Raw genomic sequence first — 27899 nt, 5'->3', positions numbered from 1 at the left:
CAAAGGATTATTACCATCATTATTATAATGATCAAGCAAACAAAAACAAAGAAATAAAAATAAAAAACCAAGCAATCAAATAAATGAAATAATGATGACAATGTTTTCTTTATAATGAGGTAATTTAAATCTCTGGATTTATGCTAGATTGTTCTGTAGATTTTAACAAGTGTTATCTGAGCAAGTCCTGTCTGTTGAAGGTACTGCGGAACCCTGCAAACTATCGGGATCTGGAAAGCCCAGTGGTTGTTGATGGTTAATGCAAAATCTTTCCCTGGAGCATTTGCAATCACAGGGTTTCAGAAGGAATCAACTTAAATCACTTACACCAACACCCCGCAGATATCTTTGCTTGTCAAAATTCATTCCAGAATAAAAATGAAAGTGCAGGCTACTGTGTCAGAATTCAGGCCCTGTACAACACAATGAAAAAGTCAACAGATGTACAGACATTAAAATTATGAATTATTAATCAGCCAAACATGACAACTGACTGGTTAGTTTGTGACATGCAGGGTCTTTATCTTGCATAAGGTATAATTTACATTGGATAACACATTACTTTGATAACAATTTATAGTTTTTCATCTTCATATATTATATATTGTTTTGGTGTTTTTCTGTGCCCGTATGTAAAAAGTCCTCTATCTTCTCAAACATACATGACGTTAATTCATACCTACATTAAAGTATATTAAACTATTGCCACCTATTCAATGACAAATTCTTCACATTGGCTGCTGTGGTAAGACTTCTAGCAAAGATGTCCAGTGAATTGTACTATTGCTACATATATTATATGGCAGTTATTTGAACATGTATATGGCATGTAATTATGACTATGCTCCACTTCAAAACCAGGTGAACTGGCAAGAAAGAGCATTGAATAATTGTATATTAATTTATATCAGGAATTAGATAAACTTAATATATATGTTTAGTAAAGAAACATGGTAGAGTACCATGTAGGCCCACACTTTCACGTGTGTTGCTTATTCCTGGATGACCTGTTAATTATCAAAGTCTACCAAGACTTATACATCTACTTAGCTGATCAACATACTTGCAAACATAAACAGGAAAGATCACGCTTTCTGCCATCATCTTCCAGTGTGCTCTCACAAATATTTTAAAGGTTAGCACCGCAGAGAGAGGGAAACAGAGTGCCATTGTACGGGCTGTTCAATGAACAATCCTGTATTTGTACTGTGGACAGCTAATCCTGAATATTGTTTAAAGGGATTTTGCAACCCACACAGTGGATATTTGAAAAGCCATGTCATATAAACTTCCTAAGATTTAGTTAATAAAATCAACATCTATTTTCTCCAGGAGTTGTTAATCTGAGAGTGTCAATTTTGAAATATTATCTAGATTTTTCAGTTTCCTTTGTTTCTAATATTCTTAGGATGACAACCAGGCACATTTGGCCGGGGGTATTGGTTGTTTCTTTATGCACTTAGATAGTTTATTTGTCATTGTTGGATGTTTTTTAATTGGGTGTTTTTGTAAACTATTAGGACAGGTGCCATATATGTGATCATTCGTACAGTATTTCTGGAATCGTCCCTCAGTGTCAGCATGTGCATCAGTGTTCTCCACGGGTTAGTCTGAATTGCTTCTTGTTTGCATTATCATATGGGAATTTGGTGAGAATACATTCATTTAAACATGTTCCTCTAACAAAGGCACTGCAGTTCTGTGCCTTAGTGAACAATAGCATAACCACACAAACATTCTCACAATACTTTGAAGACTTATGTACATTAACACAGAAGACAGTATACTATATATATGGAATTCACCTATTGATATTAAATTACATATCTTTGTTTACTTCTCTGGATTCCCAAATGACATGTGATGCTTCCCAAAACCATTTTAATGATTTATATAAAGATGCATGCGCCTTTAATTGCAGAAGCTACTGAAACATGCACTTCCTTAACATGGTATAAAAGCATCAAAGCAGAGAGATGGTAAAGCTTATTGTTTTGGTAACAGTCCATGTCTACAGTTAAGCTTGAAATTACTTTGATGTGGTATAGTTACTCCTTCAAATTCCCAAAACAATTTGAATTTAAAGTATCTGAAGATACATTGTCTGCATGTGACAAACCTTTTTGCATGTTATGTATTATTTGTATAGGTTGAATGCAGGTTAATATCAGTGATAGTATGAAGTCAGAGTAGTAATAGTATAATTTAGGTTAGGAGTACATCAGTAAGAATATGTAAAAGTATGTAGGTTAGTAGCTGTATTATCAGAGAAAGCAGGATCATGTTCATATTGATGATATTATGTGGGTTATTATAAGTATACATATTATTATTATGATGATGATGATAATGATGATAATTATTATTATTGCTGAGACAATGGATATAGCCTGAAGAGTAACTGAGCTGTTTTTATATCAAAACCCCATCTTAAAAGTGACATAAAGGAACAAAAAATGTAATTATGGGACCATTGGCCAAATATGAGGCACTTTTCTCCCCTACAAGTGTATATGGTAGTTTGATGTACTGTGGTGAAAAACAGTAGGGTGTAGTTCTGTGTAGCACTGTAAACACATGGTATAGTTTACCACAGTGAAAACAAGGTAATATATGGTACAGTGTAGCATGGTAAAAAACATGCTACAGTAAGTGTACACACAAAAAATATCATAGGCGATCAAAAAATGTGATATGGAAGCAAAAAGACTAATTAAATAATCTTACCTGTCCCCTACAACACTGTAATGAGTGACTGTTTTGAGGTATGCTGACCATACAGGACACAATGCTCTGCATGAGTAAAGGATGAGAAAACAAGTGAAAGCGAGTGGTATACCAAGTCATGACAGCAACCATGGCAAAAGTACATGCATGTGTATAATGAGAAGTAGCACAACCACTTTTTGGGACTCAATTAATCAAGTAGTCCAGTTCTTTGCTTATCTGGGGGAGCAGCAAAAAATGTAAACCATAGTAAAAAGACTAAAGCTTTATAAAATGAAAAAACAAGTCCAAAGGCCTGACAAAAATCAGGTGTCACCATTAGAAAGTTGGGTGCTTCATCAGCTGCAATATAAACAAAAACCTTGTCTTAAAGAAAAACACAATTTAAAGAAACCGTGATTAAGTAAATAACCAAACTTGTCAGCCATTGCAAAGTACTCCTCACAACCCTGCGAACATGCACTTGTTTTGCATTAAGTGTAATCTTGGGAAACAAATCCAGCTCCTTCTTCGTCCTGCTGGTCTTTAATCTTGTATTCATTGCACAGATTTTCCTTAGGTAATTCTGTCTGTGGTTATTTAAAATGATACATTACTACATCCCCCACATCTGTTGTCTTTTTGTCCATATTCATTTGCCAAATACTTTACAGTGAGTGGAGCTAAATTGGCCATTTCTGTAATTTAACCCACCTCTGAAAAAGAAACCTTGATGTCAATATAATTTACATAATGAACAATCTAGTTTCTAATATCATTGTATATCAATATACATTTCAGACAAGAGATCCGGAAAAGTTTTCATTCAATTCTCCAATTTCGTAGTTTCAATTGCATTGCACGTTCACATTTTTCATTCTGTCCAAGTCCGTTGAAAGCTGCTCAATAAAGTGGCAGTTTGTCTGAAATATTAATGTGCCCTCTTGTGTTCTGTTGGAGACACTGCAACTGGCTTTTAAATGCATTCATTGGTTCTCTTACAACCTTATTAAAACTGTAGTATTGGTATACTGTTATTCATGTAACAATGCATTGGTTTAAATTATAAACGATCTACACAATAATGACATTAACATTACCTACAAATTAAGGCCCTGCGAATGTTTAATAGTTGCAGGTAAGAGTTTACTGATAATATATGATAAAAAGGAGACTCTAGCAGTCTCAAATTTTGGAAATTAGAAGTTTGCATGCAATTATTTTACTGTATTGAGTTCCTGAATCTAATGTGGCAAGGTAAAACACAGGACACGTGTAGAGCTGGCGAGTGTTATGTGTGTATATGCGAATATGCTTATTTTACAGAGACAGGACAATGCTATAGCGGTTTAGGACTCTACTAGGCTGTAATTTTTGAGTGAAATGTAATTTCTGCCTGTAATGAAATTAGCGCCATCATGTGGACAATTGGGGTCAACAAACATTTTTCTTTTCTTTTTTTTGTCACACCTAAGAGTATGATTTAATCTTTTCATCTTTTATGTTGTCGTCTTTTTTCATCTTTTATGATCCATTCGATAGCTGTAATCTGTTCTACTTGCAATGTGTCCAGCCCATTGCCACTTTTACGTTAGCAATCTTTTAATTATGTCACATATTTTAGTTTGTTATTCCAATCCTACGTCTTTCCATGCTTCTTTGCAGTTCTGCATTTAGTGACCAGGTTTTATAGCCATCAATGAGCACTGGTTGTATGCATTCATCAAATACTTTTCTCTTTTAAATTATTTCACATTACTGGAAACAGACTCCTTTATATTTCAAGAGCTGTTTCCACATATTTGAGGAAAATACAGATCAAGAATTAAATATAGGCCAGACATATACACATATACACTTCTGTGGAATAATGACAAATTGCAGGGTTGGCAATATAATTCTCAATATCCACAGTCTTGGATATTTTGTGTCTGGCCTTGTCATTCTCAAAGAGTTTACCTGAGCTCCATAAAAGTATTGTTTTGTTGTACTGCTGTCACTGCCTCTTCTCTGCTTCAGTCAGTATTGCTGTCATCTTTGTTGTGTAGCATTGTCATGTAGGAATGGGCATCTACAAATGGATTAACACAGGAATTACGCAGTGGTAGGTCTTGCTAATTCACTGCATTTGAATTGATCTCAGTAGCTCAACACTAGTGAATATTCCACCATACTTGAAATGAAATGCTTCAGGTATCAGTTGAAAACACGTTAACAGCAAAAGGATAACAAGACTTCGGCCATTCATTAATCACAAAATTAACAGGACAAATTACTATACCATTAAAAACATTGTGGCCACAATGCAGAGTACTGACCACTATACGATCACGGCCAGTTACTAAGCAGATAACAACCCTTTAAACAATATACTTTATAACACTCATTTTATCAGGGTGCTGCATAGTTGTATTTTGTGTAAATTATATTTCATAATCAATGCGTCTTAACCTGAGACTTTATAACATTTAAATATTTGGTTCAAATAACGATAAATGCCATTCATATATTACAGGTTACTAATAAACACACTTCTGTAATACTGCATAATTTCATTGAGGCAGATCTTATACTTCTTTATGCCCTTAAGTTAAGGCAGTTGTGACAGATGCAGTAAAATAAATATCTCATTACACTGTGCTTGTGGGTTTCATTGCAAACTCTAGTAGCTGCTGTCCAGTTTGAAGCAACTTGTGTAAGAAAGGCTGAAAAGAAGGAAACAGTGACATCTTCTGTTTTTTTCTATTTATGACACTATAAAGAAAAGTACTAACAAAGGGATATCAAGCACCTCCGTAACAGTAGATATATACGTATAATAAATTAATATATAATAATTAAATTAATTCAAACATACCTTTTTTCTCTTTCATGGTGTATGTTGTCAGTTGTATTTTTAAAGTTACATGCTAATAACATGTACTTTAGTAGTAAAGAGGTAGGACTAATACTAATGTAAAAGGCTAAATTAAAATGTGGCTAGTTCTGGTATAACATTAATTTAATGTACATTTTAATAACTTATTTTCTAACCGACATCATAATACAACATATGCTTTCTATTACTAAATAATATTACAATGTTAAAAATATTAGTATTAATAATAATTCATTCTGCATTAAAATTACAAGTGTGCCAACATTTATCTTTCTCAATTGATGAATAATACTGAAAATCAGAAGTAGTTACATTTCAACACCAGGAACAAATAATAAGTTTTACCCAGCAGTGACAATCACAAATACTTTAGCTGGTTCTCTGTTTGAAATGGGATCATTCATCCCATCTAATGCAGAATAATTTTGATTTCTGTCTGGGTGGAAGTACTGATAGGTACTGATAGGTCCAGGACATGATGTATTCTGGTTTACCTTACTTATCAGCTTCTATTACTCAGTTAGTAATACTGTCAGATGTCTTTCCCTATTAGTCTAAGTCTTGTGGGAGTTTTGTGAGCATCTTGTAGTGTTTGGTAGCCTGGTGCTGAACTCAGAACATCAGTCGGCACAGGGAAACAGCATGCCCTCCCACTTTGTGGATATGCTTTTAATCGAATTGTCTTCAGCCTGAAGATCAGTTTTAATGAATTTTGGAATAAAATCAGATTCAAAGATTTTGGCACAGAAATTCCACCAATTACAATGCATCCTCAGTAAATATAGTTTGTTTTTGTGTGTTAAAATATATATTTATGCATACTTTGAGTATTATGTTATTTGCATATATTATTTTACATTAGATTTAGAATAACAAATAAAGAACAGAACTGTGTAAATATAGACGAAACACAGGCACTCTTAAACAGCCTGTCTTTCATTCAGTATTCTGATTAGAGGCACTATGCATAAGGAATACGTTTTACTTTAGTACTGCTATGATCTATTGTTCCAAGGCTGTACTTTTGATTTTACGAATAGGTTTCTTGGAAATATTATAGAAAGATTTTATCTCTTCCACATTTGGTTTTGTTATTCTTTTTTCTTAGTTTTTTTTACCTTCGGTCTAGTTGCTAATATTACAGGGGATTTATACCTTAATTAGCAAACAAACAAAACAATAAATAAAGCTTTGCATCCTGAGGCTTGTAAACTGAAGTAAACACATTACTCCTTGTTAAAAATGCACAGTAAATGTTAGGTGAGGTCATGTATTCAAATTTCTGCATACCTCCTGATCTTAAGAACCTGGGTGAACAGATGATCTGGGAAAATGCTTAGATTGAAGGATAAAAGGATTCTTCAGGCTTGTGTTTGGGTTTCATTAGAGCAATACTATGTTAATTAAGTATGTCAAATGAATAAAGAAACACAAGCATCCAAAGAAATGAATGGATGTTCACGCAATAAAGTCTCTGCTTTGAGACGGGTGGGGCCGTACAGTGTAGTGGTTGCTTGGGTGAGCACTTGTGAGAGGTAGGGTGGCTTCAAACTTGGCCAGGATGTCCTTAGCTTTGAGCTTTTGTCTAAAACTGCATTTACTTGATACTGCGTTTCTGAAATTTAGGCTGGTCTGCCATTAAGGCTTCTTAAGAAAATATGAAGAGTTATACTTCCAGCTTTCCATAGTTTAAAGTGGAAACATTTTAATTTCTCTGTGTGATATTCAACATCCATATCAGTGTCACATGTCTATTGTTCATATTCATCTAAGCATTCCCTTTACATTAGACAACGTTTTATTAATAAATAGCAGATCCAGCAACCCTGATACTAATTTCTTCCCCAAAGATCAGTATGACCTCAATATGACAATATGACCTCAATTTGACATTCTGCAAAATGGTTACAAAAGCAGTGTCTTGCATTGGGAATGTGAGAACGTACGATATACCTCCTAGCGAAATGTTTAAGTAAAATAAAAAATTGTATCTCTACTGAAAATCCCATGGAAGATACCACAAAATCTAACGGAGATAATGGGATAAAGCTCCCCAGTGTAGGAGCAACGACAATATAACCTCTCTGTAATCTGCCATTTAATTGAAATGCAGTCTTCACAAAGAAACACCACTGCAGACATCTTATCTTTCCAAGACGTATTCACCAGTAAAAGTACAATGTGATTTTCATCAATCGTGTGAAATGTTCACCAAACACGGGCCGTGTTTTTTTTTTTTTAATTGACCAGATGTGAACCATGAAAATGAGTTTTTGTCAGTGTTGTTTTGTCAAACTTCTGCATTCGGGGTTTGGATTTCCACAGCAACTATCATCCCCATATGCATGCTAACTTCATTAGGCTGCATTCATAAAGTATTCACACAATAATATATTTGTACTGCATTTCACATTTTAACCCCAGTTTGAAATAACAAGTAACCTACATTAATATTGAGAACCATTAAAAGTATTTTTTCATCAACACGAATATACTTTTGAATATGCTTTCCACAGAAAAGCTGCTAAATAATAAAACAATCCCCTTCTGCTTAAGTTTTTGAATTGCAAGACTGGAGAACATGCTGTCTATACTATGTTATTGTCCAAAGTTTACACTTTCCCCTGTTTTAACATAGTTCAGTGAACTGCATTTTTTATTTTTTGCCAAGGATGAATAAGTGTTCAACACATTCGATACAGATATAATTGATAGATGTGTCTAGTTGAATGAACAATATTTATTAAACCAAAGGAATAAACTAAATAGCATTATTTCAAATAAATAGTGTGAATACTTAATGTCTTCAGTTTCACAGTGAGAGCTACCAAAACACTGGCTTTTCTTAATTAATTCAGAGCCGTTTTGGCTTTAGTTTTGTTTTAAACAAGAACAAGAATAATATCTCTCTCTCTCTCTCTCTCTCTCTCTCTCTCTCTATATATATATATATATATATATATACATATTTATCTACAGTACTTGTTTTTGAAGTCATTTGTTTTAAAATGAATGCAGACAAATTTAATATTACAATTTACATTATACAAGGAATATGAAAACATCACTAACAATATCAATAATAATAATAATAATAATACATACATACAAATAATACTAATACATTCTGAATTCTGAAGCACTGCAAAGTAACACCATCATCATAATTTTGCCAAAGTGATCTCAGGCACAATCACGTTTTAAAATTTGTTTTATCATTTTAATTTGTTGTGTTCTAAACCCTTCTTGTTTCCTGGTTAAAGCTCTGGTCTGTGGTCCTGTGTATCCAATTTGTAGCCAATGGCTTATTTGCATCACTTCTCTTGCTGCAATTGATTATGTAGTTTTGTATTTTCATCCACAGTGCTTATGTCTTCTCCTCTTCTCTACAGCACAATTTAACCCATTATCAGTAATTCAGCAAAAATAAAAAAACTGTGTAGTTAAAAGTGGAAGATGTCAGGAAAATGTCAATTAGAAAACAATGCTCTAATTAGGTGGAAAAGCAGGTTGGTAAAAAATAAATGCGTAGGTTTGACAGAGGAAATGTACAGTGATGATTATTATCTGCTAGAGGGGTAGTAATTCATATTTACTGTTTTATCTGCTGTTTTAATGTAAGATGTTTACTATTTTTGTGTATTCATCATACATGTAGCCTATCCACACACACATTATACTGCACCACAAAATTATGTTTTTACAAAACAAAAAAGAAAAATAATATTGTGCTACTACTCAACATTCAGCATTGCCACCAAATTCACCCACACCAAGTGTTCTGTATTGGGTTATTGTCATGGCTGTATATTATGTAGGTAACACTTTACACTAATGGGCACTAGTTTTGAATGCATTCATGTTTTAATCGCACAGGAATAAGATATGAATGCCTCATGCACTTCCACTGAGCTCTCATGATCACGTGTATAAATACTAACCCCAAACCCAATCTGTACCCCTGATCTCTAACCTTGTTATACGTGTGATTAAAAGCACAACTCTGATAAAGTGAATAAGGTATTCATGTGTTTTTCCTGTGGTATTCATTCATCAATTAATTCCGAATTGGTGCCCATGTTTGCACAGTGTGGCCGTATTTTTTAGGTTTTGCAACTATGCTTTAACTATGCTTCAGCAGCAATCATCGTCTAAGCTGTCAGGATTTTTAAAATATATATATTTTTTTTTCATCAGCAGAGTATATGCTATTATATGATATCGTATTAAATTATTAGGATAATACTTTCCTCTCGTTTTCTGTGATGTTGTCCATAACACCTTCCTAAAAAAAGGCAGCAAAGACAGTACAGCTAACATAAGAGACCGCGTTCACATAACCTGCCACTACACCAACTCGAGTAAAAGCGCTTAAAATTAGATTTAAATGTCGGGCTACAAGCTATCTAATCCATGGGCGACGGTGCATGAGAGCTATACCTGTTAGCTGTTGAAGAGACCTCTACAAATGAAGAGTTACACTCTACACTGGTGCAAAGAAATGAACGGGTGAAAAAGTTGTATTTTAAAACGCAATATTTGCTCAAATGAAGACGCTATACTGCTGGAAATACCCCAGCGCGTTCATTTCAACTACTGGAGTAAAAAGGCGGCTGATCACAGTGCCGCGCCAGGAGCACAGCCTATAGGATATATAGGCGACATAAGACATGGACGTGTTTGGCAACTATTTACATTTAAAACACCTCGACTGAAATGGCACAACAGTGATGTATGTGAATATATATACCTGCTGGGTATCGCACGGAGCCGTCTCCCTGTCTCGCCGCCCGACTGCAGAGCCGAGACCCGGCGGCGCTCCGACCCCGGCCCGGTCCTGCGTCTCCGCTGCACATACCTGTTTTAATGCACATCGAAATGAGCATCTTCAGTATCGACATCCGGACAGCACAGCGGCATTGTTTTCTGTGTAGCTATTTGCTATTTTATAGTGTTTGCGTTAAACTGTTGCATGTGCCACTGTTAAAATAGTTTCCTTCGTGCGGTGTGAAGTAACCTAACGCACATTCATCTGCATTCAAGTGCACGGACACCTATTCACTGTCAGGGCTGAAGTTTTCTCTGGAAATAACTGACAATGAATGCATGTGGCATGTAGATCACAGCCAGCTATTTTAATGTATATATAATATAGAGCGGGGCTACATGATTTTCTTGGGCTCAAGTTTCAAGCCTTGGTTTTACAGTGTAGTCTGTTTTGCAAATTCATAGGGGGAAAAAAGGACAACATTATAAATAAGAACATAATAGCCACAGTTTCGTATCAGTACATTTCAATTCCGAAGGGAAACCTTAATCACGGCAATTACTGGGGAACTATTAGAAAAATAATGTATATTACAGATCGCCATGCTGGTTTTAGATGGATAATTACGTATAGACTATAAAAGAAGGGCAATTATAAACGATAACTCAATGTTACATAGGAAACCTTGATCAAATGTAATACGAGATTTTAAAATGTGTATGTTTTATGGTGCGAAGTAATGGTACATGTGTTTAAAATTGCACATAACGGACCTCTTTATTTTCGAGGCGCAAGAACATATGTTAATTAGGGGTTAATTTGGAGTTAAGTTTTAATAGTAGGTCCTGCACTGAAATATGCAAATCAATATTTATGCATCGAAATAAATATTTTTCTTCTTCTTTTCATTATTATTATTATTATTATTATTATTATTATTGTTATTATTATTATTATTATTATTATTATTAGTAGTAGTAGTAGTAGTAGTAGTAGTAGTAGCAGTGGTGAGGGTGGGGGAGATATGGAATAAGTCTACAATACAATATTTAAATATGTGTTTAAAATAATTATACAATTAAATCAAAATATTATCAACATGTATTACTAATACAATTTTATTATAATATATATATATTCTGAAATAAAGATATAATAATACTAATAATAGTAGTAGAATACCATGTACTAAATGCAATCATGCATAATCATAATTAGCTGAATAGTAAATGACCTCATTAATATCACTGATTTCATGTTTAAAGACGGGTGGAAAGCCAGCGCATACATTTCGCGTCTTTTGTTTCCTGCTTGAAAAAAGGCAGCATCTCTCTATGTATCTATGGGCATGTTTATAATACCACTTGAGTTTTGACAGATAAAATCACCTAAAACAAACAAGTAAGACTATGTAAGACTGAACTCAGAAGGCCCATTTACCCTTAAGCGTTTAATACCACAACTGCAGCTTTAGTAGTTCATTATATATAGAAACATTATTTGCAACATCACGCAAAGACGAACGTTTTCGACGTGGGTATGACAGACTTTTCATACAAACCAATTTACCAAGTCTGTTCAAATAAAGGTGTGGATATAATGCATCATTCTTACCCCTCCTTTACTGTGTGAGAATCGCTATCCCAAACCACTACTCAGTATCGTGGTGTAGACAGGGTCAGAGTGACCTGGCAAGTGGGCGACTGAGACTGGCAGATCTCTGCCCACATTTGCTGTTTGCTGCAGAGCTGGCACTGCCAGTGTCTCTCAGTCACCCGCCTGCCAGGTCACTCTGACCCTGTCTATGCAACGATATTCGTTAACATCAGTATGTATTGTGAACCTTTAATATTTTCATACTATTTAATAATTATTCAGCAGGAGCCCTGCCCAATGATAACACGTTCCGTCCAGAAATAAGAAATAGATTAACAAACATCAGATATTTATCAGTGAAACAAATAGCATCATGTTAATGACTGGAATTGTAATTTGTGACAATAGATTGTCTGTCTTTATGATTACATTTCTTAGCAGATGTTCTTATTCAGGCATTTGTTACAATATATCACATTCAATGACTCATTTATAGATTTTTTTTTAAAGTATTGGTAAAGTCCCTTGCTCACGGGTACAGCAGCAGTGTCCCCCACCTGGGATTGAACCCACAACCCTGCACAGCAGCCCAGAGCCCTGACCGCTAATGCACACCCGTTAGTAAATACTGTATCACGTTTTAATGGGCCTTACACAGATCAGATCTTTGCACATAGTATATAACACAAAAATCATACACAATGCAGAAATGCGACCATATACAGTACATTTTAATGGACAGCCCGACATATATGTGCAGTGAGACCATATAACGAAAACCTTAAGGGTTTGCTTTACTTTTGTTCACGCTTTCTCGTCTTTTAATAAAGATGATGTGCGCGGCAGCACAGCCCCAGCGCAGACGGGCGGGCGGGCGGGCGCTTTGACCCGGGCGGCGCCGCACGTTTTGCCTCCGCGCAGGCCGGGCTGTGATTGGCTGAGCGCCCTGCGAATATGCAAATACGCACACTGCGCCCGCCGAGCGGAAGTGAGCGGTGGAGGCCCGGAGCGCGGAGGCCGACCAATGGGAGCGCAGGGATCCGGCCCGAGTGCGCAGCGCCCCGCGGCTCCTGCGAGCGGCGCGACGGCAGCCAGACAGAGAGAGAAAAGGCGCAGACCTGCCCAGTCCCCCCAAACTCAGCCTCTCCTGGACCGCGTTCAACTCCGCCACCAAAACCCTCTCCAAAAAATCTAACAGAAAGAGGAAGGAAGATTAAAAAAAAAAAATCCGACGTGCTCACTGCCTTGACTTTGACTTTGCCGCCTTTCTGCCAACAATTCTCTTCCGGTGTTGTTTAAAAAAAAAAAAAAGCACTTCTAGGAGAGAGAAAAAAAAGCTGAAAAACTGAGAAAGCACATATTTGAACTTGAGAAATGTGAAGGTACCGGCTTCTGTTGCACCCAGAGTCCAGGATCCCCGTTTAATTCATGCAATACAGTGCAATGGTACGTGTTGGTGGAATATAATGTAACTCATGTAGTGCTAATGCAAGTGTTACTGTATTGCGTGTCGAGTTTCTTGTGCTTTTCCTCCTGTTCCCCGTGTCTGCAGGGCTGACTGCGCCGACTGTCCCGCTCGCCCGGGAAACTGCAGTACATGCGATTGTTGATGTTTTCTATTGGCAGCTTTTCTATGTGGGTCACAGTAATAATATGTCAGGAGTCGGCGGTGGAGCTCGCTTCCAAAAAGTGCTGAACTTGGCACATTTCCTGCGTTAACTTTTTTTCCTCTCTTTTCTGGCAATGCACTTCAGAGTTGGATTCCGTAGCGATGCCATGGATACGCTGGCAAGTTATTGCATTGCCTTTTTTTTTGCGTTTACTGAACATGTTGCATTAGATTGTGTTCTTGACGTGCCCTGTCGGTGTGGGCTTTTATTTTTAAAGGCATGCATGGGACCAAATCCCGTCCACGAATAATGTGTTTTCGGCAGCTGTTGTCCCCATTGCATTTTATGTTGTACGTGCTGTGCTGTAATGCAGTGTGCAGTGTGTCCACTCCGTTGTCGGTGGGTGTTTTCCTGTGCACTCGGGCGACATGTCTTCCCTGAAGTTGTGAGGGGGGCAGAGTCGACTTTGACACAAGATGCCGATGTGGCGTGAACAGGGCCGTCTTCTCTTCCTCCTTCCTTGCAGGACTTGAGACGAGGCAGGATTGATCTCCCGCTAAGTCATACAGTAGTGTGGCACAAGTGCTTGTCTTGTTATACCTCGACTGGAGAACTGTCAGTGCACAAAGCAGTCACCTACGAGGCCACCGTAATGCATGCACACTTTCCCAAAATACCGGTCCGGCCGGGTCGTGTTGGAGATCTCCGCCTCGCCACACACTAATCTGGCTCTGTTGTCTTTTGTGGCACTGAGACTGTAAACCACAAAATGATGTCGGCAGAAAGGCAGATCGCCGTTTTATTTCTGCCCTGAAAGTTGTAATTTGCGTGTCTTGAATGGGGAAAGCTTGTTTTGTAATTACCGAGAGCGTGGTTTGGAAGTTGTAGCTTGTAACGTGTCATTTTTTTCACTTCTGCTTTCTGTGATGGCTTTGCAGAATAACTATAGCCCTACTTCGTTTCAAGTGAGAAGCATCCGACTAGGTATAGTGCTTTATTAAGCAAATAAAAGTGCAGTGTTTGTGATATTGAAAGCGAGATGTTTGTGCATGGGGAGGTTTCCCAAAGGTAAAAATCATGCATGTAAGATAGCTACATGTTATTTGCCATTATATATACATGCATGTCTAATTGGACTAGTTATTTTGGAGAGAAAAAACAACTCTATAAATATAAAGCCTAACTTATAAAATGTATGCACATACAGAACAGTGATATGGGATAGAAAGCGTTTTACTTTAAGAAATACATTTAGGGTATGTCTTTATTGACTCCAGATGACATTTGAATATGCTGCTTGAATTTACATGCCTGTTTTTGTCAAAGAGAAAACATCTGTTTAATTGTTACATTACCCTTAATGTTTGGCGTTGCAGAGCTGGTTGTGGTGCTATTTATTCTGGGACACGAGTTTGGTTTCAAAGGTCCTTTTCCATACCAGATTGTTTCGTTCATCCTGAGTGTTGAAACATTCAAATGTTGCTAATAAAGCTGGCAGTAAAAATGCAAAATTGCATCAATGTTTATGTTTTTTAAGTGACTGACAGATTGCAGGTCAGATGCCAGGCTACACGAGTATCTAACATTGAAAGCTTTCCTTTTCAACTTTTGATTGAAAGACCTAGACCTAAATGAAAAAAAATGCGATGAGTTGTGTGCATGTCGGCGTGTGGCGAGCCGAGACTGCTTGCACTAGTTACTGGCGGCTGTAGCTAAACTTTGCAGCAAGATTGTAACAAAATAGATACATTATTGAATAGGCAAGAGCATTTAGCAAGTTACAGTTCTACTGAGGTGATTATATTGGAAAACCACGTTTCTAGTATAAACCATCGCTGTTCAGTCGGTCTAAGCCGCTGGCAAACACACATTCTCATTATATCTCATAAGTGCGTGCGTTTCTGAGAGCTGCCTTTCGAAATGATAGTAATGCGTTAAAGCTGCACAAAGAGTTTGCGATATGTATCATTTATTAACCTCATACACTGACATAAAAGGCATCGAGTCCTATGCATTGTTCGCCTGACTGTAGGTATGCTGCACGGTTTGTGGTTTTAAAATCAAAGAAGAGAACAATGTGTATCTATCCTTGGTGCATTTTATACTCTCACCACTTAAGCCTACAGGCGTATAGGGTATAATAATATTGAAAGTGCTGGGGCGTCCAGTTCGCACGCAGCGCAGGACTGGGAACTTGGCGGTCGGTTTCCACACGAACTGGGAGTGCTGGTCCGGCGTGCCGCTCGGGAGAGAAACTCCTATCTAAGGGAAAAGGGAAAGAAATAGCTTTTCTGCCGTGGTTTGTGTAAGAGCAGGGAAAGTGGGCTGGTGAAATGCAATGCGTTGGCTGGAAGAGGAGGAGTATGCCTGTGATTAAACGAGAGGAGAAGAAAAATCTGGAGACTGATTTGTTAGGATCGAGCAGACTGGAGGGTGTAGCCGGTCGATATTATATCAAGTTTGAAAAGTAAACACGGGATCAGAAATTTGGCGCCTTCAACTTTTTTCTTTCTTTTTTTTTTTTTTAATATATTACACCCAGTGCGACATTTGCAAAATTGTTGTGTGTCTCGAAGTGCGGTGGCGATATTTTGTACATTTTTTCTTCTTCTTCTACTTCTTCCATTCAGGATCAGCCGAAGCGTCTTGGATTTAACCGGATTGTACGACTTTCTCTCAGACACAAAGCTCGCTAAATCTTCCTGTCTATGACTGCGGCGGGAAGCCCTGGTTGTGCAAACCTGTATATGTCACTCTGGTCTAATAAGGTTGCATTTTAAGACTGTAACTCCCGCATATCCCAGCGCAGCCGCATGGACAGGGAAGCATGAATCGATAAAATCAACCCACCTGATAGTCGGAGGGACTTTTGCAACTAAGTGCAGTAGCTTTCGTTAAGCCAGAACATGATGTATTCTCCAATTTGTCTCACACAGGTATATTTTCTCCTCATTTTGTGAACTGATACTTTTCTTGAAGTGCTGAGTGTGCCTTTCTGTGTCGTGATCTGAAAACCAATAGTGCTGTTTGGGGGAGCACGCACATTTGAGACAGAAAAATGTGTGTGGTATTTAAGACACGACATTATTTAGTTTACGATATTTAAGAATGAATAACTTGTAACGCTAGAGACTGCATTTTCAATGTTTAAACGGTGAAATTGTATTGAATCCGTTCATGTCGGATTTTAATATTCGCTCAGCAGGTTTTTCTGCAGTTTTAGAGAGACTGGATTATTGTCTATGTTTGGGATGTCTGTATGCACATGCTTCATATTTCTAAAATTCATTTACATTTTCATTTTTGCTTTACATAACTGAAACCGCGTTATTTTATGTGATCTAAACTCCTCCCGGGTTTTCAATTTATGCTTGACGGTGCAGCGAATAAAGCCATTGATTAGTAATGTGTCATTAATGAACCAGCGCCTATTTTATTTCCCGGGCTTTGGTGTAACACAAACTAATTTGATCTCAAAGTAATTTGTGAAGGACTAGACTGCTGAGAGGAAATATAGTGAACCACTCACGGTCTTTTAAAATGAACTTTTTTTCCAGTGGACACAATGAAACCACTGGAATTTTAAATACTAAAGGGGAGTCACTCATAAATTGTGAATGAAGATGAAAACAATGATAAAGTTGATTCAGTGGTTGGACAGAGTCCTCTAGCTTTTTTGGCTGACACAATTTTACTGTTTATATTTTGTTTGGCATCAGAAAGTGATTGACTAAGATATGATTTATTTTGTGTAAGGGAACTTTATAAGGTTATGGCACTTGGTCTTTGAATGGGTAGTGAACAGGTTTTATCAATAAGTTTAGCAATTACATTTATTAAGCAGGTATTTAAAATGTAATAAATCACAGGCAGTACTTAGGGGGTGGCAAAGGCAATGTTTCTTGAAGAGTTTTAGAGTGCTGGTATTAATAAAATGCACACTGTAGGGATGGAATATAATTCCACTGTAAAACATGACATTTATAAGTAGGTTTATGAAGTATGGCATTTGAAAATACAGTAGTTTGATAATAGGGAGTGGTTCTACTCAGCTGGTAAAAAAATCCCAATTGATATGATTTAGATTTGTTTTTATCTGAAACAGTATGTCATAAATATATATATATTGGTTTTGTGCTATAGTTTTCTGTAGTAATTAGAATAAACATTTCAGAAAATATATTTTCCATTTAATTCCATGTAAAACCCATGCAGACATAATCTCTCAATTGTAGTCAGTCCTGGTATTCTTGAAATTACTATTCTAACATCATTTTGAAAATTCAGACTAAAGCATTATTTTCTATACATTACAATACATAAGTTGTATTAGTTCATAAGATGCAGCACAACATATAAAAATGTGTTTGGCATTTTATAATCTTTATCAAAGATGGCTGTGTTTGCTGTTCTCATTGTTTGTGGTATTTTAAAAACAAAAGGTACATTTATTTTGTTGAGTGTTTGGTAAATTGGGTATTGTTTTTATACATAATTAATTGATAAATATATTGTACAGCTTAAATGTACATGTGATCATGTAAAACTATTTTAAATGTGTGATCACTTAACGACAAAGAATACTTTGAGTTTGAACACTTCGCAAAAAAAATGTTAAATAGTTTACTTTAAAGTATTTGTTTATGCAACAGCACATCTACATACGAATACATGTTTGTGTGTATATATCCCAAATAGCAGCAATTATTATAACCCCTATACATATTTATTAGGACATTCTGAAATTGTCTGTCACAATCCAAAGTTTATTTTTTACATGTCATAAAATTGTTTTATTTGTCTCACAGTTAAATGAGACCTTTGAGAGCACATGTATAGATAATTATGGCCTTATGTATTTTATTAAAACAAAGCCTTTACGGTTACGTTTTTCTTGTAACACAGACTTTAACTCGGTTGTTAGAGGAATAAAGATAGGGAGCATATCACTTGCTGTGGTTTGCACAGCTCTGCTGCCTTCCCACACAAAGCACAATCTGTGGTTTAACCCTTGTAGTTGTCTGTTGCAAGTAACACGTATACACCAGTTTCTATGAAATGTCTTAAAATAAATACTTAAAATGATCTATAAACGGACACGCATGCATGTCTAGATTATTTAATTAGGCTGCCAATTCCTACTGATATGTATTATACTAGCGATAATGTGGCGGTAGTAGGGCTTTAATATATCTAAGATCTTTTTGGAAATAGTAGAAGACATTTTGGAATGAGTTGCTTAGATCAAGCAATGTGTTTGTGTTTAAGGTGTGAATGAACTGATCAATTTTGCATAACTTGTATTTTTAATCTTCAGAACTTAATTTGTGAATATTTTAAACTTAAATGTTATTTACAGTTTATTTAATTGCATATTTAACATGCATCTTCTAAATAAATTATCAAGCAATTTTGTGCAGGTGTTTTCTGCTTTTTACAGAATGGCTGATTTTATTTAAAAAGCACTAGCTACTTAAATTATAATACTTCAAACAGGTAAAAACATACTACTACATAGCTGCTTTCCAATATGGTTTTTGCCATTCTCTGGTTAATTAATGTAGTGCTTGAAATACTGAGAATCGTTATGTAAGGAGAGGGTTTACCTGCCACGTACATGTTTGAATGTGAATACAGCAAGTACGACTGGTGCAAAGCAAGAGCTCAAATTTAGGGGAGGCCGAAAACCAAAAATATGTGTGTGCCTCCAAAAACGAATCTGTAAATAAATGAATAAATAAATTGATTGATAAATAAACATTGTTTTTTTTTTTTGTGCAAGTGGCTGTTTGGAAGTATACCTTTAATGTCACCCTTGCCACAGCAAGCAGAGGCACAAAGAATGCAAGTTCCGTGCCAAGTTGCCATTTTCATTGTCCATCTTGGATTGATTTTCAAGGGGGTTAGAATAATTGCCATGCACTTGTGATCAGTTAACAAATTAACTGACTCTATGGGACCTCAAAATCCACCCTAAAAACTGCAGGAAAAGCCTCTTTGTCTGGTGTGCCTTAACTTTTACTTTGGCCTTCCTTTCCTTTGGTATTTTATTTGTATTGTTTTAATGAAGAGTCTGAGGCAAAGTAACTATTCCAAAGTTGGGGGTACAGCTAGGCACGGGCATTTTCTGTTCCAGGTTACGTGAAGCTATTTGACCACCCTCCCTTGCTAGATTTTGTTTTCTGTGGTTACCAGAATGTTGCTGCTACTGTGCAGGAATGTAGGATGGTTTGATAAGAAAAATGGATGAAGTATGGTGGCGCATGCTCCATGTGCCACCAGCAGGCTCTTGCTGAGAGCATGCTCCAAAAGCGGGAACAGTGTGGTATTACTGAATATGTATGCTTTGTGCTTCTGTGGCACAGGCAGGCAGAAGAAATAAACTGTGGCATCCACTTGCTGTGTTTTTCAGCAGTTCCAAGTGAAATTGCCCAGTTTTTCCTGCATCATTCTTTGAGATGGTATTAAAATGGAGCTAGCTTTAGCAGCTCAGTTGTATGGCAAAGGATCTTTCAATATTTGTGGTTTTATGTAAAATGTTTTGAAAATGGGGGAGACACAGTTAGCAGAGTAGCATTTTGGTTACACTGCCACATAAAGTACAGGTTTTCTTGTTTACTGGTACATCATGTTTTAAATGACTTATCTGTTTTAAACAAATCCTAATCATTAGGCAGTTCATATCTTCTTATGACGATTTAATACATATAATGTTAACTAGGTTTCTGCTCTTTAGGATGTTTTACCATACCTCAATATTTTACAGTACATGTACAAGTACTGTCTGATTAATTTTGGTTTAGGTGGTGATGGGTTAAATGGACAGTTTAACTGTTGCCAAAAGGTCACTTCTGTTACATGGCTGTTCCTGTTGTTAACATTTTTTCTTTTTTCTCATGTTTTCTCTTTCCCGACTGCAGGATGAGTTTCATCCGTTCATCGAGGCACTTCTTCCACACGTCCGTGCAATCGCCTATACGTGGTTTAACCTCCAAGCCCGAAAGCGCAAGTACTTCAAGAAGCACGAGAAGCGGATGTCAAAGGATGAGGAGCGAGCGGTCAAGGATGAACTACTTGGTGAAAAGCCTGAGATCAAACAGAAGTGGGCATCCAGGCTGCTCGCCAAACTCCGCAAAGATATCCGCCAAGAGTACCGGGAGGATTTTGTGCTCAGTGTTACGGGGAAGAAGCATCCTTGCTGCGTGCTCTCCAACCCTGACCAGAAGGGAAAAATCCGGAGGATCGACTGCCTCAGGCAGGCCGACAAAGTCTGGCGCCTTGACCTGGTCATGGTCATTCTTTTCAAGGGCATCCCTTTGGAAAGTACGGATGGAGAGCGGCTCGTCAAATCCCCACATTGCACAAATCCAGCACTTTGTGTCCAGCCACATCACATAACAGTATCGGTCAAGGAGCTGGACTTGTTTCTTGCATACTATGTCCAGGACCAAGGTAGGTGCACAAAGTACATTAGTGGAGTAAGTGGGTGGGCATGCTTATGACATGCATTTCTGTGCTTTGTAATTGACTTGTAGATGAGATCCTGCCCAACCAGGGTTGGTAATAATTCAGAAGGTAAATAGCAGCCAACTACAAAATTACCTGTAAATTCAGTGTGCTAAATGAAAAATTGTACCAAATCCAATTCCTATTTTTTTTGTATTTAGTGACTTAATTAACTGATTTTTAAAGCTAAACACAGAAAGTTGAACAACAAACTTTTTCACAATATTTAAGGAGGAGCAATCCAAACTATTTTCTTATTATAAGTTATGCTGCTGTTTTAATTACATAGTATTCAAAACACACATATATATATATATATATATATATATATATATATATATATATATATATATATAAGATTCCTAAGCCATTTCAATTTTGTTTAAGCTTTTTGGATTATTTGGTTTGTATTTTTAATGTAATATGTCATCTGACAAGAGTCAGTATTTAAGATTCAGTTTAAAGTTATTATTTGTATTGAAAAATCATAAATATTAACCCAGTATACCTCACAAGAGAAAAAAACTATGATAAAATGTGTGATTAAAAATTTCAGATGCACATGCAAATAAGAACATATTTAGCTATGCAGATTTGAATACGATGGCTTCAAATATTAAATATCTTACACAGTCAGCCTGATATTTCTATTATAAATTACTATTTTAATAATTTAAATACACACCAAATTAAATTTTAGTGCATATGTGTATAATTTGTTACTCTAAAATGCATCCCTGCATCACTTGTATTAGTGTTTTAGTGTGGTTTGCACTTGAGGTCAAGTAAAGTGTAGACCTTTTGCCTGAAAAGTCATAGCTTTACCTGCAAATGTTTAATAGTTCATACCATCTGAAGATTAGTAACGTAAAATGGTATATTCATGTGTTCATTATTGTTTTCGTTCATTGTGATTTAAAATGAATGATGACGGGCATGTCCTGTCTGGGCCACTGTTCTTGAGCTTGTTACTTAGCATTTATATTTTGTTACTCAGAAAAAAAAAAAAAAAATGTACATATTGGAATGAAATCGGTTACATTTGAATGCCATGAAGAGGCTGCATTTTGTTTTAGAGGTGTCTGAAAAGTCATGTTTTAATGTTTTAGGGAGCTGAATTTGGTCGTCATGCATGAACATTATTTTGTCTAGATAAAAATATACTCATTACTATAGGCCAAAATATACCTTAACATTCACTCACACATACACACAAAGACATGGTTTAAAAGCACCAGAACTGATGGAATCGTATTTTGTGAAAAATCAACTGAATATTCTGAAATATTATAGTTTTATTCAATTTATGAAATTACTTACATTAAAACAACACAACACGAGTAACACTTTATTTAATAGTTTAACCTATGTGGATAGCAGGCCATTCCTGTCCAACCCTTGGTAAAGTGCCTTCAGTACAGCTGCTGAGCACTGCACAAATATCTGAGAGGAAGCAGAATGCAAAGTCAGAGTGTTTTCATATTATATATAATGTCACAATTATTTAAAAAATGGAGAATTACCCTAATATTTTTTGCAATGATCAAAATATTGTATTGTTTTAGAAATCATTAAAAAAAAAAGTTACCTGAAATGCAATTATAACGAAGAATTCTGTCCCTTGAAGATACAAACAAAATGTTTCAAAAAGGAGATTTAAATAAATAGAATCAGGATATTAATGCAACAGCATAAAACATGTTATTATATTATTTATACCAGTTTTGAAAACAAAATACAATTTGCTGTATATCAGAAATGCTTATATTGTGTTTTTAAATGAAAGAAAATATGGTCGCAATTAGATCTGTTTATATTTGTATAATGTACAATACAAGTAAAGATTATTTTTCACACACAGACAAACATATATATGCTATTGGTGTCTAAATGCATCGTTTTTGAAGAATTTTGACTTATAATTAATCCTTGATATAGATTTTTTTTCTATGTCATTTATACTGGTTTTAAATATACACATTTATAAAACCTAACTTTACACTAGGTTGTAAAGATCTACTAATATGAATGTCCATACTTAAAAAACTGAAACGAACAAAATATACAAACAAAAAAACATTTAGAGAACATTTATGTTTATCTTGAATTAGTTGTAGTAGACAGGCTGGATAGTGAATAATTACAAAGAAAGGAAAAGAAAGTCTGTGATCACTAAACTGTGAACCTCCATTTTGTGTTTGTGAAGTGCCAGGGGAAGCAGAAGGGATTGCGAAGTGACAATAATGGTTGCCACTGGCACCAAGGTTGGCATCAGACCCTCTTTGTTTCGTTGTAGGATGCCGCTGATTCGTTGGTTGGCATCCGCATTGCAGTCTTAAATCTGTTTGATATAAATCTATATCTTGTATATAGAGCAATAGCTCCTTGTGTGTCTGTCTGTCTGCAAAAGCTGTTTCACTATAGGTTAAGGATTTTATATGATTTGAAACAGATCTAAAACAAAAAAATAAGATATATGTGGCTCTGTTAAAAAAATTCTACATGCACCAGACACTGAAGCAAAGGGCCCTGTCGTTTCTGTTCTTTCACTTACAGCTTAAATAACTTTATTTTTTTTAAGTTTTGTTTTTGTTTGTTTTGTACTTTGTGCATTGGTTTCTGACCCTTAGGACTAAAGTCCATTCAGAGCTGTATCAATTCCTATCATCTGCCAACTTAAGGATTTAATATATATAGAAGGCATAATAATGTACATACTGTATTTTTAAACTTTGCATGGTAAAGAAATATATAATTTTCTGATAAATGCTATGATTTGGTCACACGTCTTTCCTCTTAAAATGTTGAAAATACAACTTGTATTTCTATTTGTGCAGATGGTTCTCAAACAAATGTCTCATTCCTTTTCATCTTATATAATTATGTACTATAGTGTGTGTACCTACAAGAGCAAGCTTTGACATTTTGACTGATATGCTGATATCAGGGGATTTTTCACCCTGTAAAAGTGCAATAATTTGCTGATTGGCGACCAGTCAATTTGGTGTTATTGATTTGCATGTTAATACCTTATGAATAGGCACTTTACTTATGGAACGAGGACCCAGATATGTTAACAAACAAACAAACGAGAGGAAAATAAAGCTTTGCATTTGTTTTGCTAGTGCCCATCTTGGGACAATGCAGCCACATTGTGTAAATTCACTGAGCAGCGCCATTTTGTTTGTGAAGTGCCAGGAGAGAAGCAGGGAAACCGCTTGATGCCAGTAATGGTTGTTAGTGGTACGGAGGTTGGCATCAAACCCTCTTTGTCTACTTGCAGCGTGCCTTTGATTCGTTGGTTGGCATCCGCAATGCAGTGGGTACACAGGAAAGTTTTTGACAGTCGCAGAATGGGAGCTGCTGCGCTTTGTTTTGCTGCAATTACAAAAACAAAAAAAAACAAAATGCAAAACCGCTACTTGAAAAAGAAATTTAATCTACTGTCGGTTGTTATTTTTTAATAAAAGGTTTATATCGTATCATCATCTTTCAACGGCTAGCTGTTTTTCTTTTACCACTAAAACCCAAATGTGTAGCGGAACACTTTTGCCAAATTTTTCAAGCTCTGACGGGAACCCAGAGGGCCGCAGTATTTTGTGTCTCACAGTTATCGAAATATATTTCACATCTCTGCTTTTTCAGTAGCACATTTAATTATATTTCAATAAGAAATCTACGTTCTTTTTTGCCTCTTGATTTCACGGTTGAAATTAGATAATGCTCACCAAATTCTTTATCAAAGATTTTTACAAGTAGTGTAAAAATGTATAAGGATGTGTATATGTATGTGTATTTATGTATCTATGTGTATCTGTCTGTCTATTTTGAATCTTTTTAATTATTAATGAATTATTATGTATTATCTTTTGTTTTCCTTGCAGTGTATATATATTTTGTAACTTATTAGTTTTACCTTAAAACTACAGTGTTTGAATTCCTGGTAGATGTAAGTCTTCATGACTGATCAGCCTTAAACAGGAGAGCAGTGGGGCACGGATCAGGTGAGACCCCAGTACACTGTACTTTCTGATAACGATATTGAAGACCAGTCATAATGACCTCAAGTCACTATATATTCTACTTTTTTTTGTTTCCTCATTTTCTTCTTTTTATTTTTGTAAGACAAATGCCTCAAAGTGATATTTTAAGAAACAAGTGCCAGGTTGCTTTATTTTGTATTCATTGCTTTTTGTAACAGTATCGATATGTAACAATAAGTTACGTGTAAAATATCTATCCTTCGTTTAAAAAAAATCAACACACTAGGGTAGGGCGAGACATGCAGTGCCATGTGCAGTTCAAGATTCGACTGTGGCATTGCAGTGCAAACTTGGATACAAACCCACAGGGGGAGGGGGGGAGCGGAGAAGTTGGGGGGCGGACATTTGCAGCTACCCAAGATTTAGATGGCTGTGGCAGCTATTGAAAGAACTGGCTGTGTCTGGGAGTCGGTGCCAGAACGTGAACATAAGCTGCCCTTTTTTTTTTTTTTCTTTTTTTTTTTTCTTAATATAATTTAAATGGGGGGGGGGGGAATGTCATCATGTAGTGAGAGAGAGCAAAGTACTCTGACTTTAATAACTGGTCATGGAGGGGCAGACATAGCTGAATTGGCTTTATGTGTATTACCATGCATTTTGTCAACCTTTTGACTCCTAAAACAATAGAATAACTCCCATTTGAATCTTGGCAAGTCTGCAGGAGATTTCCATGCTAAAATCTTAAATTGATTAAATACAGTGCCTGCCCTGTGCAGAACATAGGGCGTGCAAGCCTTTGTCCTTCAAAAACACAATTCTGTAAAATGACTTGAGAATGCATGACCTTTTTCAAATTTTTACAGCTTTATAAATATTATTTATGAATCAGAATTTTATTTCTCATTGCTATAACATTTGCTTCCTAAACAAATAGATAAAACAAACAAAAAATCAAGTTTTATTAAATGAGAGGTTTTATCAACTTCATTTAATGTTTATTCAAAGAATGAACAGTCTACAGTCTCTTTCATAGTGTGTCTCTCCTGCAATTGTTAGAGCTGCAAAGGTCAGTTTGGAACCTGCAAAAAGCCGTCTCCTTTCCCTGGATACATTTCATAATTCATATCTACTTATGCAAAATCCACACATTTTGCCTGTAGCATGCATACGCATGAAAATGAGTTCCAGCAACTTTTCGAGTTTTTGAGTTTCGACTGGTTTCTTCAGCCTGAGAGAAATTTTCTGTTAAGCCAAGCGACGTGCCAGAAAGTCAGAGCTCTGTGATATTGTGCAGAGGTCATATCTTTATGGTGTGTTTTAATGTAACTCCCTCATTCGTTGTTGTAGATCTTTGGGAACTTTGAGTTCACATTTTGTATAGCACTATGATATTTAAAGATATATCGATGTATCGAAGAGACTTTGTTTGCAACTGTAAACCAGGTTTGTTTTATTTTGGTTAAAATTATTTGATTTCTCTCTAATGAACCTTTTACACTGATTTACTCTTGTTCTTCTTTCTTACAGTTTTCATTGGTTTATCTAGTTTTAAACAATGAACTTGAGAAATAATGTGAAAGAGATAAACTCATAATACCAAATCATAGTTTAAAAAACTTTTTAGATCTCTGCATTTATTGTTATACTAATTCTTCTTTCTCCTGAAAAAATATAATATCATGACTGAGATTTGGAAAGTAAAGTCAAAGAATTAAAAACAAAACAAAAAGGTGTTTGAAATTTAGGGTGATTTTAATGTACTTATTAAAAAACGCATATTGTTTTATTTTAAAATGCTATGTTTTATGGATCCACATTACATACTCATGTTAACCTTTATAAAATGAATTATAAAAGTATTCTTAATTCACAAGAAATATGTGTTTTAACTAATGCTTGAACTGATCATATTTAGTTAATTGAATTTCACATGTAGTCTTTTTTTTTTTTGCTTCCCAGAATTAAGTGCTGTTGACATTTAACACTGAACTGTTTAATTATTGCACTGAATGGCTGGGTTCTTATGAACATAATATGTCCTGATCTTGCAATTGTGATATGCAGAATTGCAAACAAAGTGAAAGAAACTAATAGAAATTAAGTATAGGCTTTTCCTCTCTTCACTGTTTTCTTTTCCACTCAGGGTTCTGAATAACATTTTATGGTCCTGACATCTCTTTGGCTCGGATGGATTACCTCTAATTTGTTCTGCCATGTTAAGAGCCTTGTTTTACGAGACCAGACTTAGCTTCTGGCCTTAGTGTCAGGACCCCTGCAAAGTGATGCGGTGTGTGTCGTGTGAAGTGTAATTGACCAAAACTGATTTGTGAAAACAAATCGATGGCAGCCCACGTTCTGGCTGTGGCCTGGCTGGCTACCTGAGGCCCCCTGACCCCCAGCTGTCTAGGTCAGGAGAACGGCTGCCAGCCGCTTGACCTTTTCATTGTTAGCTGCTGTCACAGATTCCACCAATTCTTCTGTGGTGATAGCTAAGAGGGTGGCCACTGCCTTGACTTTCCACCCCAGTGGAGTGCAGACGTCCCTCGGGAGCAATTGTGGCTTCTGTTTGATATGGTCTGGCTGGAGTCATTACTTTCTTTTGTTTGCTGACAGTGATGTGGACAAATTAGCAGGCCTCCCCGGGGTGGGCAATGTGGGGTGGGGGTTAAGGCTCCTTTGGATTGACTTAGCATTCCCTGCTCACTTCTTCAAGATCCAAAAACATTTCCAGGAAGTTGCAGTGTCTCCAGAGGCCCCTACTCTTGAAGCCCTTACAGATGCTGACTGTCTTAATTGCTAACTTCTAACAACCTAGTCATCTCTTGTAACATTTGATGACTAATATTCGGTAA

General features: G+C 36.2%; 1 protein-coding gene and 1 long non-coding RNA gene across 17 annotated transcripts in view; one reads left to right on the top strand and one right to left on the bottom strand.

The window, feature by feature from the left end:
* Positions 1-27899, top strand: part of LOC136766653 (nuclear factor 1 B-type) — a 135980-nt gene that overhangs the window by 9576 nt on the left and 98505 nt on the right. For 7 of the 15 annotated variants that reach the window (XM_066720317.1, XM_066720315.1, XM_066720318.1 and 4 more), the window contains exon 2: positions 20479-21010. In XM_066720317.1, the coding sequence (XP_066576414.1) occupies positions 20479-21010 (532 nt within the window). Of the gene's footprint in view, positions 1-13057; positions 13395-15722; positions 16495-20478; positions 21011-27899 lie in introns of those variants that run through there. The other 8 variants (XM_066720324.1, XM_066720322.1, XM_066720328.1 and 5 more) reach the window with 5 other exon arrangements.
* Positions 88-12147, bottom strand: LOC136766654 (uncharacterized). Of its 2 annotated transcripts, none has more exons than XR_010821763.1 (4): positions 11967-12147; positions 10335-10442; positions 4666-4777; positions 88-3069 (listed from the first exon to the last, which is right to left on the bottom strand). It is a non-coding gene; the product is annotated as an uncharacterized LOC136766654 (long non-coding RNA). The 2 variants fall into 2 exon arrangements; XR_010821764.1 differs by having other exon boundaries at positions 88-2793.

This window comes from Amia ocellicauda, chromosome 13 (genome assembly GCF_036373705.1).
Source record: "Amia ocellicauda isolate fAmiCal2 chromosome 13, fAmiCal2.hap1, whole genome shotgun sequence".
Lineage (NCBI taxonomy): Eukaryota > Metazoa > Chordata > Actinopteri > Amiiformes > Amiidae > Amia > Amia ocellicauda.
The sequence above is the reverse complement of the archived record's forward strand: the minus strand, read 5'-3'. Positions and strand labels throughout refer to the sequence as shown.